The sequence below is a fragment of the Primulina tabacum genome, chromosome 7, assembly GCF_025594145.1.
Source record: "Primulina tabacum isolate GXHZ01 chromosome 7, ASM2559414v2, whole genome shotgun sequence".
In the NCBI taxonomy this organism is placed as follows: Eukaryota; Viridiplantae; Streptophyta; class Magnoliopsida; order Lamiales; family Gesneriaceae; genus Primulina; species Primulina tabacum.
The window spans coordinates 36,985,240-37,001,442 of NC_134556.1; the positions used below are offsets into that span (position 1 = coordinate 36,985,240).

At 36.7% G+C, this 16,203-nt stretch overlaps 1 protein-coding gene across 6 annotated transcripts; it reads left to right on the top strand.

Moving 5' to 3' along the window:
• Positions 1–1,965: 1,965 nt before the first annotated feature.
• LOC142551627 (uncharacterized) lies at positions 1,966–4,808 on the top strand. Of its 6 annotated transcripts, none has more exons than XM_075660964.1 (7): positions 1,966–2,194; positions 2,294–2,347; positions 2,468–2,519; positions 2,843–2,909; positions 3,272–3,428; positions 3,816–3,926; positions 4,414–4,806. In XM_075660964.1, the coding sequence occupies exons 2-7, from the start codon at positions 2,336–2,338 to the stop codon at positions 4,564–4,566; spliced, it is 552 nt and encodes a 183-aa protein (XP_075517079.1). In that variant the 5' UTR covers positions 1,966–2,194; positions 2,294–2,335; the 3' UTR covers positions 4,567–4,806. The 6 variants fall into 6 exon arrangements, with proteins under 6 accessions (XP_075517079.1, XP_075517075.1, XP_075517077.1 ...); XM_075660959.1 differs by having other exon boundaries at positions 2,024–2,145; XM_075660960.1 differs by having other exon boundaries at positions 2,294–2,519; positions 4,414–4,808.
• The last annotated feature ends 11,395 nt before the right edge of the window (positions 4,809–16,203 follow it).

Genomic DNA, 16,203 nt, shown 5'->3' on the forward strand with positions numbered 1-16,203 from the left:
ATATCCACAAGTCTTGAGATGCGACCGCTTCAAGCACGATTGTCGGTGACCCATGGCCTCTTGTAAACTGACCTTTCCAAGCAACTGGGCAATTTTTTCCATTCCCAGTGCATGCAATCAAGACTGTCCAACATTCCAGAGAACCCGTGTCTTTCATCATGCATTTGAAGAAGACGTTGAACATCATCAGCATTTGACCTTCTCAAATATCGATCACTAAATAGTTCAACAACATATCCGCATAACTTAAAAAGACACTTGATGGCAGTTGATTCATCCATGCGTAGGTACTCGTCAAGATGGTCGGCCGGGACTCCATACGCCTAATTGACGAATTGCAGTCGTGAATTTTTGTAGTGGTGACAAGACTTTTCTTCTCGCAGCATCGTCCATTTGCTGAAAATACGGTGAACGATCCTCAAGTGTATTCACTATTCGAAAGAATAACTCTCTTCGCATGCGAAATCGTCTTCGAAATATTTGATCTGGATACACCGGGTTTGTGGAGAAATAATCATTGAAGAGCCTCGCATGCCCGGCTTCACGATTTCTTTGGATGAACCTTCTTCTTCGCCGCATCACGTTATTACCTTAATATGCTTCAACTATTTGTCGACTTTGTTGAAGTATCAATGACATTAGCTCTTTCCCCGGATCATAATCTTCGTCATCAACTTCAGCTTGGACTTCGTTTTCACTTGTCGAGCTAGAGGTTGAACTACTGGAATATTGAGACATTTTGGAGTAAAAAAGAGAAGAAAAAAGATTTTTGGAATGAAGAATAATATGTTTTGATGTTTGAAATAATTTGTGTAGTGTGTGAATATTTATAGATGAATATATTATTTTTTTATTAAACTAGACGTTAACTAGCCGTTAATTAGCCGTTAAATTTTTTTTTTTAATTTTATAAATAAAAACAACCGTTAGTTTTTAATTGAACATATTTTTAATTTATTATAATATCCGAATTTATTTTTAAAAAATGAAAATTTGAAATTTAAACCTATACATTGAATGACATTAAATAAGAAAACATCATCACGTGTGTGGGGCCCGCGTTCAGCGACGGTTTCTGAAAATCCGTCGTAAATAGCGACGGTTTTTGAAAAAACCGTCGCTAAATGTCAAATTTTTTCAAAAAAATAAGCAGACAGAGGGGCGTTCAAACATATGAACGCCCCCTTTCTCTCTCTTGTAACGCCCACTCACAATGGAGAAAAGGGTGTTATAACACCCATTTAACACCCATTGTGGTTGTTCTTATTCAATAATAAATACTTGAAATTTTTGGTATATATTTGTTTAATATATAATAATACAATATTATATTTATAAAATACTAAAATTCGACATTGACTTGTGAAATATCAAATAAAATATTTTGAGCTCAAATTTGATTGATAAATAAATTCAAATATGTTAATTTTATTTTGAATTCGAAACCTTTTGAATATAAATAAAATAATTTTTTTGAATGGACTTTAGACAGTTCATGTAAACTCTCAATTCCAATTAGTTCTAAGCCGGACCAATTCCCCTATTTTACGGGAACTTGTGCCAGTGAGTCATCGTCATTTTTAGATTTTTTTAAATTATTATTACATTTGAGTCGCGAGTTCAATAATTAAAATTATTACAAACTGTTTGTATCAAAATTATAGATCCCCTGTTTGGGGAAAAAAAGAAGTAATTGGGCCCATCAATAAAAGCCCATCAATAATTGGGGGTCCACCTCACAAAGTTTTGAAGACCGAGCCCGTAGCCATCAAAAAAGCCCATGAATTAATTGGGTGTTACACCACACAAACTTTGAAGACCGAGCCCGTAGAGATCTGCCCAAAATGGCTCACGTATTGAGGCTGCTGATGCAATTGCCGCGGTGGCGCCACCGTCCGTCGCCAATCTATCATCTTCTCAGCGGACCTTCACATTCAACCCACGTCTCCGGTAGTCATCCGTTCTTCGTATTATTCTCCGTCTCTTGCCGTGCAGTCCACTTCCGTTCCCGCGCAGTTAAATTGCGTGACGTTCCTTTGCCCTACGACGCGGACGACAGCGACGATGTGTCGTCTTCAGATAGCGGTGAAACATCTAAGAGCCGCAACGACAGGAAGCGCGAGGCTCGACGTGCCGTACGCTGGGGTATGGAGCTAGCCAGCTTCTCTCCACCTCAAATTAAGCGCATTCATAGGTGAAATAGTGTACAAAACTGCATTTTCCTTAACTTTGTTTGCCAAGCACGGGTATATTGTAACATCAGGAATTTGATGCATCTATATGTATCTATTAGTGCAAAGTGGCTGCTCTGGAGCAAGAGGTGTATGATGCTCTTATGCTAGTTAAGGTGTTTGTTGTATATTTTGTGTTGTTGCCGATCAAGTACCACTTTAGAAGCATGTCCTTATTTGCTTATATATTGTTCGGTGATGTAATAGTATTTAAGGTGCTTGGTTTTTTGTCGCAGAGACTGGGCCGAGATGCTAGAGAAGGAAAGAGAAGGCAATATAATCTCATAGGTAAGAGAGGACGAAAGGATAAATTCTTCGATTTAGCTGAATATGCAAAATAGTTTCTCATAACCAATCCAATAAACAAAAACCAAGAACCAAGATTTCAAGTGCTATTGGATACGAAATTTATGGAGCAAATTTTTTTTTGAAAAGCAATTTTCTTGAAAAATGATGTTTTGAAGTGTTCGTTGTTAGTTGTTATAGTGGCTTGTTCATACGTTGAGGGGTTATACATGGCAATGCATAGTTGAAAGCTGCAAAGTGATATTTTTTGTACACCAGTTTACGTTTCTTCCGCCATTGCATAACACAATGTATTTGCGATGCAGGAGATGAAATAAAGAAACTGATTTCTATTGTCATTATCAGAGCATGGTTATATACTGATCCTGAAATGTCTGTTTTTTAGCCGGAAAAACTGTTATATTGTCAAATTTCAGTTTAAGTCCGCTATCTTTGTTTTTTGACAATTATAGTCATTTATCCTAAGTGACAATGATGTGTGTACTGTCACGTCAGTGTTCAAAATAAAAAATAACTAAAATTGACTGACTAAAACTGAAATTTGATAACATAGATGACCAAAATCACAAAGAAACATACATACACATGACCAAAATGCAATTTTCCTTTTTAAAACATCAACATAATTTATAATATGGCTAAAAAAAGATTTATAGTATGTGAGAATTGAGATCGTGTAGTGCATTTCCTACTTGATTTGCTCTCTAAATATATCAACAACTTTGTTTAGGAAGCCTGCTACGAGAAGTGGAGCCTGAATTAATGGATGGATTAATTCAGGCCACGAAAGATGGAGACCAGAGTAGGTTTCAAGATTTCTTAGGCACAGAAAACTTGGACATCAATGGTGAAGAAGAGGAAGACGAGGAAGTTGAAGAGGGGGGTGAAGAAGTAAGCAACAACGATCCGTTTATTTATAGTCTTGGAAAGGGGTAATTAGCACTTTTTTGGGGTTGGGGGCTACTTCCTCTGCAAATATCACTTCATTTATTCTCATCGGTTGTGTATATGTAGCAACAAAAGTATGCTTACCTCTTGGTTTGATAAAAAAAACCCAGTGTCTTTCTGAGATCAGTTTGGTTGGAATTTATGTTGTTCATTGCTTTGTTCTCACTTCTTCTTGTTTAAAGATTCAATTTTCATGAAATTTGTTTTTTGTTCTGATTCAGTTAAATATGATGGTACTTTGTAATTATCATGTTTACATACGTTTTTTTTCTTGTCTAACAAGGTTCTGATGAATAAAATATTTTATTTTATCTCTGGGCTCCGTTGCAGGATTCGATTAACGTTGCTGTAGCCGACAGATGGTATGACGGTTTGATCAACAAGCACATTTGCATTACTAATGAAATTTATTCACTTCGTGAAATAGAGTTTGATCGACAGGTTAGTTTCTGGGAGATTTTAATTAGGATTGTTGAGTAATAAGAACTCGAACACGTCGTCATTGTTTTACGTGATATATTGATGTATCTTGTTCTTCATCATTGAATTCTTCTGATATAAAGATATTATGAACGAACGTGTTATATAATGTTCCTTTAGAATCATAGTCTGCAATAAACTTCAACGCCATGTATCCCGTTGCGGCTAAAACAAACTTCACAATGAGAAAGTCCTAAAACTTGTGCACACCAATGTCTAATGGCGGCATAAAGAGAAATTTGGGAATAAGACGTTTTCTTATTGCAGCTCACCGTTCTTGCCAGAGTATTTGTAGTAAAAAGGTCACGATTTACCAAAATGCTGACGTTCTTTAAATTTTTCTTTGGCATATGGAAGCAAATAAATTTCCTTATTGTATAAAGATTACGTACGTTGCTCTGAGTTATATCCTGCTCATAGGTTCTTTTATTCCTGTTTTATATTATAGGAACTCCGACAACTGGTTAGGAAGGTTCATGCTACACCAGAGCCTCAGGCCACCTCAGAGGAACATGGAAAACCTGATGCTACTTCTGTGAAAGCTAGAAGATCACTCGCTTGTTTTCTCCGAGGTCTTGTGAAGCAGCTTCCATCCAACTAGTGTGCAAAGTTCTGCCTGTACGATTAATGTTTGTTCAGTAACTTATGTCGAAGTCTGAGATTTTAGGATTACATCCCATTTCTTCTCCATTGATGTCACTCAATCTCACACACCATGAGAAAAGATATCGCTTCACTATGATCCTTTGTTTGCTTGTGGAAGTTAAGATCCTATTATCCAAAATTCCCTTGAAGTGCTTAATAAAAATTTGTTTTTAAAATTAAATTTAGCCTTTGTCACTTTTCTTCGAAGCGGGTTATTCGTATTTTGATTATTGTCCCTTTTTGTCTTGAAAGTATCCAAAATAACTCTAAGTGTCAAGCACCATATCTCTCTAGTAGCTCTGAGTATAGATTCGCAGGAGGAGATCTGATTCGAGAAGGGATTCACAACAAGGATTTTAAACGATATGAGTGAGAGGTGTTTGAATTTTGGGTCTCATTAAAAAAAAAACTGTTTGGGTAAAGCATATGAGCGCATGCAGTGAGATGCTCAGTCCCGAATCTTTTTATTCTACTAATATGGAATGGATCGAGATTGATGATTCGCGTGTAAATAAATAGAACTCTTATTTAAAGTTAGATGAAATGAATTTCAAATTATATTTATTTTTTTATATATTCGAAATCTATTATAATTACTACTGAAATTACCTATAAGCCGTCTCTATTTGTTTATGACCATAGTAAACTTCATATTTGGGATCGGTTCTAAATTGGAATTTGAATATTTATTCGGTAATAAAATTAATAAATTTCGAATAAAATAGCGATCTTTGGAAGCGTTCATATTTTGATTTGTTGTGCTGTTTCTGTTGGAGAGATGTGAAACTTTATTTCAGTAAATGGAAATTGTTTTTTTTCTGGGGAAACACACGGAGCTTAAACTTTTGTCGGAAAGTATGTTGTTAAGCCACTTCTGCACAGGAATTTATTTGGCCAAACTATGACTTTAGATTGTTAAGTTCATTTGTTTCGTGTAAATACCTTGGGTGATGATGATGAAAGAAATAAATTACACTTTATTGAGAGTTTATTTGCGAGATTATATTTTTTTAGCTAGAGACATCATTCTAATTGAAAATATTCTCCAAGCTTTCTGTTATATGGTGATGATGCTATCAAGGGTGATACGTTGCTCAACCAATAACAAGGTCATCACATAATAAAAGTAGGCATTTCAGCTGCTCACATCCATCACAAGTCAAGTGAATTACTCACCAAGACATGACAAACACAAGCAAATGACAGATAAAGAAGGACCAAGTAAAAATAATACGCTGGAGATGATTGTAAGAGGAAAAAATATGGCATACATGCGGCGATTTGATCAACAATTTTTAGAATAAACAAGATAGATCTATCATTTACATCTCATTGTCAAAATATGCATCAAGCTCTAAGGTTTTGAATGTTCTTTTTGTTGTATGGGGTATTCAAATATGAGGGAAAACAAGAAGAAAACAATGAAAATGGTTTTGTAGAGGCAAGTGTTGAACACTTTGTCCTTAAGAAGAATTTGCCCTCACAATGTGCTAGATTTTGTAACAATCTTCTCCCAAGATACAACTACAACACTTGAATAATGAGCACTCAAATATTCAAGTTCTTTCACAAAGAAATGGATGAACTCTCTCTTGAAGAAGAAGGAAGAAGACTATATGCATATGATGTTATCTATGTTTGATTTTAAATAATCATGCATTTAATGTTTTTCAAATGAAAAGACATGATCTTTAATTCATAGGGGGTGTCTCTTGGCCATTGTAACTGATCACAAGCATCAAACAATGCCAAAGGAATTGAAAAACCATCAGAAAATTCGAAAAAATCCGAAGGGACGCGTCTGTGCGCGCAGGGGCGCACGCCCGCTCGCGCTCGGCAGCGCCTGCCGAGAGCACTCGACAGGCGCGCGCACATGCGCGCCGCTCCGCGCGCATGTGCGCGCCAGACACTGTCAGGCGCGCGCACCCGCACGCCGGCCCTCGCGCAGGTGCGCGCATGCCGCTGGCAGGCGCGCGCCCCTGTGCGCAGACCTGCGCGCAGGTGCGCGCCGGCTACTGTTCACGCCGAGTTTTTTTTTTTTCCTTTTTTTTTTCGATTTTCGCCCCTTACATGTTCCGACTACTCGTTTTAAGTTCGTTCAACATTTGATGAACTTGTTGCGAGTTTATTTCAGAACCACCGAACTTAATATTCGTTCATTAAGCTTCGTTCTTCGTTTCGAATTTTTTCAATCAAATACATTGATTTATTTGCTTAATTTTCATTCATTAAGCATCAAATTTTCCAACAATCCCCCACATGAATGAAATTAATGCATGAATGCTCGTGATGCATTAAGAGAGAGTATATACGAAAAATTATCGCATCAGGAGAGGTAGCTTTTTGGCTTTGAACCTTCCCTGGTGGAATACAATCGGATATACTAGGCCACGAAGTGTACGTGATGTCTTGAACTTCTTGGCGGTTCATGTAAAACCAGACAACTGTACCCACACGATAACCTTTCTTCCATTTCCATTTTGTTTTATCGGTTGTGTCCATTTTGGCCATGGAACACATCTTGGCTTCATACGTGTTTCATCGAGGCGGCCCTGTCCTCACACGTACATAGGTGATCTCCTTGTAAAAAGGTATCCTATTTACCCCGCTTTTGTAAGCTACGGAATCATTAAAAGTACAATACTTAACCTCACTACCTTTGTAGGCAACTTCACTCATCGTCTTAGGAATGAGGAGTGATTCCTCAAGTTCTCATAATTTAGTTGTCCCATTGAACCAAGATCTTGGGATCTCCAATCTACAAGGTTGGGTTGCCACTATGAAAACTTTATTTGGTAGGTTTTAAGCCCATTCCTCTTGACAGACAGTAAATTTGATCTCTATTTAATGCTTTTGTAAGCGGATCCGCTAAGTTATCCTTTGATTTGATATAATCAACAGATATAACTCCATTAGAGATCAACTGTCGCACAGTATTATGTTTTCGACGAATGTGTCGAGACTTTCCATTGTACATACTGTTTTGTGCCCTTGCAATTGCCGACTGACTGTCGCAATGTATCATGATTGCTGGCACTGGACTTGTCCAACATGGAATGTCCTCTAGAAAGTTGCGAAGCCATTCAGCTTCTTCTGCAACTTTATCTAGCGCTATGAACTCCGATTCCATAGTAGACCTAGCAATGCAAGTTTGTTTCGATGACCTCCAAGAGACGGCTCCTCCACCAATGCTAAATACATAGCCACTGGTGGATTTGGAGTCATTGGTATCAGAAATCCAATTTTCATCACAGTATCCTTCAAGTACTGCAGGATACCTTGTGTAATTTAGTCCATATTCTGAGGTGTGCTTTAAATATCTAAGCACCCTTGTCAACGCCTTCCAGTGTGCATCACTAGGATTACTTGTAAATCGACTTAACTTGTTAACTGCACAAGTGATGTCAGGTCTAGTACAATTAGTGATTTACATAAGGCTTCCAATTATTCTGAAGTATTCCAGTTGGGAAACTGGTTCTCCACGATTCTTCGCCAAATGGACATTTACGTCTAAAGGCGTTTTTACTGGGGTAGAGTCATAAGAATTGAACTTTTTCAACACTGTTTCTACATAATGAGACTGAGATAAGACTATTGCTTCTGGAGTTCTAAATATTTTAATCCCTAGAATTACATCAGCAATACCCATATCTTTCATATCAAAATGTTTTGTCAACATTTTCTTTGTACCCTTAATCAACTCTTGGCTATTCCCCATTATTAGCATGTCATCCACATATAGATATACTATCACATAAGATTCTCGAGTGCCTTTAATGTAAACACATTTGTCACACTCATTAATCTTAAATCCATTTGACAATACTACATTGTCAAATTTTTCATGCCACTGCTTGGGCGCTTGTTTAAGTCCATATAGTGACTTAATTAAACGACATACTTTTCTTTCTTGTCCTTTAACTATGAAGCCTTCAGGTTGCTCCATATATATTTCTTCTTCAAGTTCACCATTTAAGAATGCTGTCTTTACATCCATTTGATGTATCTCAAGGTTATGCAAAGCTGCAATATCAATGAGCACACGAATGGATGTTATTCTTGAAACTGGTGAATACGTGTCGAAGAAATCATGACCTTCTCTTTGTTTATAGCCTTTGGCCACAAGCCTAGCTTTGTATTTTTCAATACTTCCATCAACTCTCATTTTCCTTTTCAATATCCATTTGCATCCCAATGGCTTGGTACCTGGTGGAAGATCAACTAGTTCCCAAGTATGGTTTTGCAAAATAGAATCCATTTCAGAGTTGATGGCTTCTTTCCAGTAAGGAGCTTCAGGGCTAGCCAGAGCATCTTGTATGTTCTTTGGTTCATTCTCCAACATAAAAGTATGGAAGTCTGGACCAAAGGACTTTGAGATTCTAGCCTTTTTGCTTCTTCTTGCCTCTTGCTCATTTGAAGAACCTTCCAATGGTATAGCATTTTCATTTAGAGTTGAATCATGTGTAGGTACTTGACCTTCATTCTCCGTCTCAAGTTTCCTCTTGCTAGAACCATTTTCTTTCCTCTCTTTACAAGGAAATATATTTTCAAAAAATACTGCATTTCTTGACTCAATTGTCATGCCCGTATTCATTTCTGCATTTTCAGATTTGTGCACTATAAACCTATAGGCACTACTATTATGTGCATATCCGATGAATATGCAGTCGACCGTCTTTGGTCCAATCCGCTCTTGTTTAGGCTTTGGTATTTCAACCTTAGCTAGACACCCCCACACTTTAAGGTACTTGTAGGAAGGTTTGTGACATTTCCACAATTCATAAGGTGACTTGTCATTTTTCTTGTGGGGTATCTTGTTCAGGATGTGATTAGCCGATAGTATTGCTTCCCCCCACAAGTTTTGGGGTAGTCCTGAACTTATTAACATAGCATTCATCATATCTTTCAGAGTTCGATTCTTTCTTTCGGCAATTCCATTTGATTGTGGTGAATAAGGAGCACTCGTTTCATGAATTATACCCACAGATGTGCAGAATTCATCAAACGGTGCTCCGTATTCGCCCCCTCTATCGCTTCGAACTCTTTTTATTTGTTTGCCTAGTTGATTCTCAACTTCGGTCTTATAACATTTGAATGCTTCAAGAGCTTCATCTTTCGACCTCAAAAGATATACGTAACAGTATCTTGTATTATCATCAATGAATGCCACGTAGTATCTTTTCCCTCCTCTGGTTTGTACAAATTTTAAATCACCAAGATCGGTGTGTATTAATTCTAGAGGAGTTGTACATCTTTCAATCGAGTGGTAAGGCGCTTTGGTCATTTTTGCTTCAACACATATCTCGCATTTTTGTGTTGGATCGACGTTGTGTTTAGGCAATAATTCAAGTTTCATTAAACGTTGCAAGGTATTAAAATTTACGTGTCCTAAACGAGCGTGCCATAAATGAGAACACTCAAGCAAGTAAATAGAACTTTTTCCTTTATTACTTTCAACAACACTTTGGCGTATAGCCATTACATTCAACTTGAAAAGGTTCTCATCGAGATATCCTTTTCCAATAAAATGACCATTCTTGGTCAATACAACTTTGTTAGACTCAAATACTAGTCTAAACCCATGTTTGACCAACAGAGACTCCGACACGAGGTTCTTTCTTATGTCCTGGTACATGAAGTGCATCAACAAGGGTTATTTCCAAATCCGATGTCATCTTCAGTACTACATTGCCGGTGCCCACCACCTCAGACGTAGCGGAGTTCCCCATGTAAAGTTTTCTCCCGGTCGATGGAGTGTATGTGGAGAACATCCCCTTGTTGGAGCATATGTGTCGAGTTGCTCCCGTATCAACCCACCATTCATTGGAGTTTTCCACCAAATTTGCTTCCAAAATAACTGCAGTCAAATCAAGTTGAGAAAAATCAAATGGTACCGACCTTTCTTGAACAACGTTGGCTTGAGGATTTCCCTTCTTTGGCTTCCTACAATCCTTGGCCATGTGATTTGGTTTTCCGCAGTTATAACAAGTGCCTTTGAACTTCTTCTTGTTTGGTGGTTGTTGGCCTTGTTGTGGTTGCTTTTCAAACTTCCTCTTCTTCCCTTGAGAACTTGATTCAACAATGTTCACCCTTGCTACCATTTTACTTGTCTTGGCCTCAGTGCTCTTGTTGTCCTCTTCTATCTTCAATCTCACAATGAGATCCTCCAATCCCATCTCCTTTCTTTTGTGCTTCAAGTAATTTTTGAAATCTTTCCACAATGGGGGGAGTTTCTCGATCATGGCAGCAACTTGGAAGGACTCGCTTAGACTCATTCCTTCCGCATGAATCTCGTGCAAGAGAAGTTGTAGTTCTTGCACTTGACTCATCACAGATTTTGAGTCCACCATCTTGAAGTCCAAAAATCTTCCAACAATGAACTTCTTCAAGCCCGCATCCTCCGCCCTGTATTTCTTATCAAGCATATCACATAGTCCCTTGGCGGTCTTGACTTGACAATACACATTGTACAATGCATTGTCAAGCTCATTTAGGATGTAGTTCTTGCACAAGAAGTCACTTTGGTTCCATGCATCCAAAGCGGCCCTCATGTTGGTGTCTGTCTCGTTTTCAGCAACAGTGGGAGGATCCTCCTTCAAGAACCTTGACAAACTCAAGGTTGTGAGATAGAAAAGCATCTTTTGTTGCCATCTCTTGAAATCCGCACCAGAAAACTCTTCTGGTTTCTCTCCTTGAGCAATGGTTGCATGTGGTGTTGTAGAAGATGATGCCATTGATATTCTTCTTGCAAATGATCAAAATACAAAATTCTTCTTAAGATTGTTGTATGGGGTATTCAAATATGAGGGAAAACAAGAAGAAAACAATGAAAATGGCTTTGTAGAGGCAAGTGTTGTACACTTTGTCCTTAAGAAGAATTTGCCCTCACAATGCGCTAGAGTTTGTGGCAATTTTCTCCCAAGATACAACTACAACACTTGAATAATGAGCACTCAATTATTCAAGTTCTTTCACAAAGAAATGGATGAACTTCTCTTGAAGAAGAAGGAAGAAGACTATATGCATATGATGTTATCTGTGTTTGATTTTAAATAATCATGCATTTAATGTTTTTCAAATGAAAAGACATGATCTTTAATTCATAGGGTGTGTCTCCTGGCCATTGTAACTGATCACAAGCATCAAACAATGTCAAAGGAATTGAAAAACCATCAAAAAATTGAAAAAATCCGAAGGGACGCGTCTGTACGCGCAGGGGCGCACGCCCGCTCGCGCTCGGTAGCGCCTGCCGAGAGCGCTCGGCAGGCGCGCGCACTGTCTGGCGCGCGCACCCGCGTGCCGGCCCTCGCGCAGGTGCGCGCATGCCACTGGCAGGAGCGCACACATGCGCGCAGACCCGCGCGCGGGTGCGCACCGGCTACTGTTCATGCCGAGTTTTTTTTTTTCTTTTTTTTTTTCGATTTTCGTCCCTTACATGTTCCGACTACTCGTTTTAAGTTCGTTCAACATTTGATGAACTTGTTGCGAGTTTATTTCAGAACCACCGAACTTAATATTCGTTCATTAAGCTTCCGTTCTTCGTTTCGAATTTTTCCAATCAAATACATTGATTTATTTGCTTAATTTTCATTCATTAAGCATCAAATTTTCCAACACTTTTTTTATTCATCAATTTGCCACCACGATCTTGAACATCATGAATGAGTAGTAGAAGACTTCAAGCTAACCAATGCTAGAGGTTGAGTCTCGGCTTGAGATATAGAGAATTGGTCATTTCTGCAGTATATAAATGTAACAAAAATTAAAAATGCAAAGAATGAACACAGACATGGTAGTATATGCTTAAAAAGATTACCAACATCTTCCTTATTTCAGGATGCAACTCGGATTCCTCTTTCATGGCTTGAAGCTCAAAGGCTCTCGGAATTCCCTTTCAAGCTTTCTCGAGCCGGAGCTAAAAAGTCTAGGCATTACTTTTTCAAAATTTGAGTCATCAAGTTATCTTTCTTGAAATAATCAAACTTGGATTTAGTAGAATGCTGAGAAAAAAGATAAAGGAGCACTGCGTTGAATATTGACACGGGGGATTATATCATATTCAGTAGTGACGGAACAGAGGCAAAGATGTTGTTAAAGGATTGGCATGGAAGAGGTGGGGAAAATTGGTATACCTACATTTCTTATGAAAGAAAATATTCATTGAAAACGAAATGGCAGTAAACTAAAATAAGAAAGGGAGACAACATTTTCATGCCAAGTGATTTCTAGATAGCCTTCAAGTTTCAATATTAGAATAAAAAATCAACACGAGTACTTGCATTTCGTATCTTACATTATTTTATTGTGTACGCACTACTTGGTCAAGACAATTGAACTCGAAACAAATAAAATAAGATCGGTACTTGCATTTCGTATCGCATTCATTAAGAATCCGAGGATTCAATGCGTGTGAGAATGCAATCTTGGTGAAAATTCCAGGTCACGATTGATTGAAATCTACCAACAATTTGCTCATTCAAAGCATTATCCTATTTACGACATCAAATTTTGAATTTTAACCAAGTATTTGATTCAATGAACTCTTTTAGTAAACAATGCAATCCTTAATATAACAAATCAAAATTTTTCCATCTTTTGTGGGAACCCATTATCCGGTCAATGAGATGCTACTCCGAACACGAATGTACCCAAAATATAAGTGATACTCACGGGAAATTTATGGTCCGATTCCAGCAAGTGTCACTAGTCCAAACATAGGTTTCGAGATTGCCCTGAGCCTGAAATCACGAATAAGACCGTTAGAAGGGGGCCAGAAGGGTGTCTCGGCGTAGCCCCTCCGACGCTCAGGTCAGAGACTGAGGATATAAGGGGAGCAGCTAAGGTTACCGCTGAAAAATAATATATTGAATATGAATGAGTTGGAAACTTATACCTGATATTTATAGGAGAATACATGGGTCTGTCATGGACCTTTTACCTTGGTTAGAGATGGGCCCGGGGCCCATGATCCGGTGTGAGCTCGATTTGGATGGGCTCATCCCTGGTGTATCAATAAGGATATTATATATTTGTTTGAGTATTTTACTATTAACTCTCAAAATAGATTAGTCGTTTTATTCTTTTTGTAGTTCTCCTAACTATATAAACACCCTTCTTAATAATCTTTATCATTTTGAGTTCTAAAGACTGCTATTTGAGTTTTCATTCTATGTATCTTCAATAATATTTACCTTTAGATATACACAATTACAGCTCAAAGAAATTAAATTTGCATATGCTTCATACATAATAATAGCATGAGAATCATTTTAATCTCGTTCGAATATAACATAACTTGTCGGGATCTCTGAAATATTGGCTAAAAAAAACAAACATTATCCGATAATGAGTTTGAAAATTCTAAAAAGAAATTGGATTTTGGAGAAGTCAAAAATTACATGTCAACTGTAAAAGAGGTCACCAAGCATGACTTTTTCAACAATAGGAGTTAAGTATAAGCATACAGTTGAAGCCGCCAACCAATTTCTCAATTCATCCGCCTTAGTGTATGTTTTGCTTACTTATGTCATCAAAAGTCCCTCTCGAGAAAATTAAAACACTATGAAAATTATTTATATACTAATTAGGCTGGTCTTTTCGCTCAATTAAGGGGCGATCTTGATATTAAAAAAAAATTGATTTTTTAATCATATCTAGATAGGGTAAAACTTATATTTTTATAGCTAAAAATGACAACTAGCTCTGTCTATGTTCGATCAACCTTTGAGAGTAGAGGTGGTCGGTACGGTATAATATCGTATTGAAAATATCGTTACGAGAAAAATGATATTGTTACCGTACAATCTTTTCGATAGACTGAAAAATCGGTATACCGAAGTTTCATTATGATATCGGTAAAATACTATCATACCGAAAGTATATATAAAAAAATTCATTCTCTTGTAATTCCAATATCAGTGATCACCATTACTAAACAAATCCCTCAACACATTCAAAGACCCGAAAAGATATATACAAAACAAATCCATCAAGACAATAAACACAAAAGGTAACATGTGTGGAGATCCAAGATATCAATGAACACCAATGAACTTCAACCGCAACATGTGCGACTTCTTCATTAGCTATCTTTGCAATAATGTCTGAGGTCATGTAATTTCTAAAGCCTGTCAGCTTTTTAACAAGTCGATGTCCAGCATCCAGTCTTCTAGCTAGCTGTAAGATTAGACGACGGAGATAAAACTTCTCCACAATTTAAATTTTCAACTATGAGTCGAGCTACTTCACTGAGCTTTGATTTAAACTATTCCAACATGATGAGTTCAAACAGAAGTTAAATTGTTTATTTTGATATGGTATCGATATAAATCGTTTTATAGCAAAAATATACCTTATATTTTTTTAAAAATGTAACTTTATTTTTAAAAAATATTATCTATTTTTTAATTTATATATATTATTTCGAAATTTCAAATTTCATATCGTTAATATACCGAATATTTTGGTATACCAAAAATTTCGATAAAAATTCCATATTTTTCGATGTGATAACCTCGGTATATCGAAAATTCAATTTTTTTTCTACCCCTAGTTGAGAGCGATCGATGTCGTAAAACCAAACCGTCGACTAATCTCACAAGCTTGTCTGGTCCAACTTAGCCGGTAATCCGGACTTGTGAGTAATTTTTTTATGATTCAATGGATATCTTATAGATGTTAAAAAGTTCCATACGTATGAATCATTTTTATCTATTTTATTTATTTTGAAAGGACATTTATTTATTTTAAAAGAAACAATTTGTTTGACAACGGCCGTTATCTGCCGTGAATGCAAGTTGGCACCACTCAGCAGCCGCAGGAGAGGCAGCAGAAGTCGCGTTTTTTTTGTGGGATTTGTTCATAAGGATTTCGCAAAGGACAGCGACTTGTTTCTGCTTATTATTCTCAAGCAGAAATAATTGTCGAGGGGATGTCGCCCCAGCATATAAATAAACGATATATGGGGAGATTTTCTTAAATAGACTTTACACAATTACTCTAATCAATTTTAGTTTTCAGTTAAATTAATTTACCAAAATAGTCTTTTTATCATATCAAATTACATAGATATTCCATATCATTTAAACTTTATTCACCATCAATTTTTTTATCTCACTCTTTAGTTGATTTTCGCAATTTTTCGAATAATCTTATGAATTCCATGCGTGTGGACATAGAGTGGTGATAATTTGAGATAATTCTTTTGTCGAGTATCTTTTTATGCATTTTATTTTTTGAAGGTTTGTTGTGCATACTGATAAACTGTGTTAGCATGAAGTAAAGTATAGATTTAATTGAGACCATCAGATTTTTTGTTTATATTTTGTATAAACTCACATTGATGTACTTATTATGTTTCATAACCATAGTGATTGGTGATTTTGTTTATATTATTTTAGATGAGCAACAATCGTAATTAAAATATTATAACCTTGGTGGTTTCGTATGCACTAATTCAGACTAATAATTCATAATTTTATTAAAATATGTTTATTGATATAAGTAAGTAGTATTAAAAAAATTAATATATTATAAATTAAATAAAACAGAACAAATGTTAAATAAACTCTTAAAGAGAAATAATAGATAATTA

Coding starts and splice junctions, on each gene's coding strand:
- LOC142551627 (XM_075660958.1), top strand. CDS start 2,065: ATGTGTCGTCTTCAGATAGCGGTGAAACATCTAAGAGCCGCAACGACA. Junction 2,520..3,267: donor AAGGCAATATAATCTCATAG/GTAAGAGAGGAC, acceptor AACTTTGTTTAG/GAAGCCTGCTACGAGAAGTG. Junction 3,927..4,413: donor AAATAGAGTTTGATCGACAG/GTTAGTTTCTGG, acceptor TTTATATTATAG/GAACTCCGACAACTGGTTAG.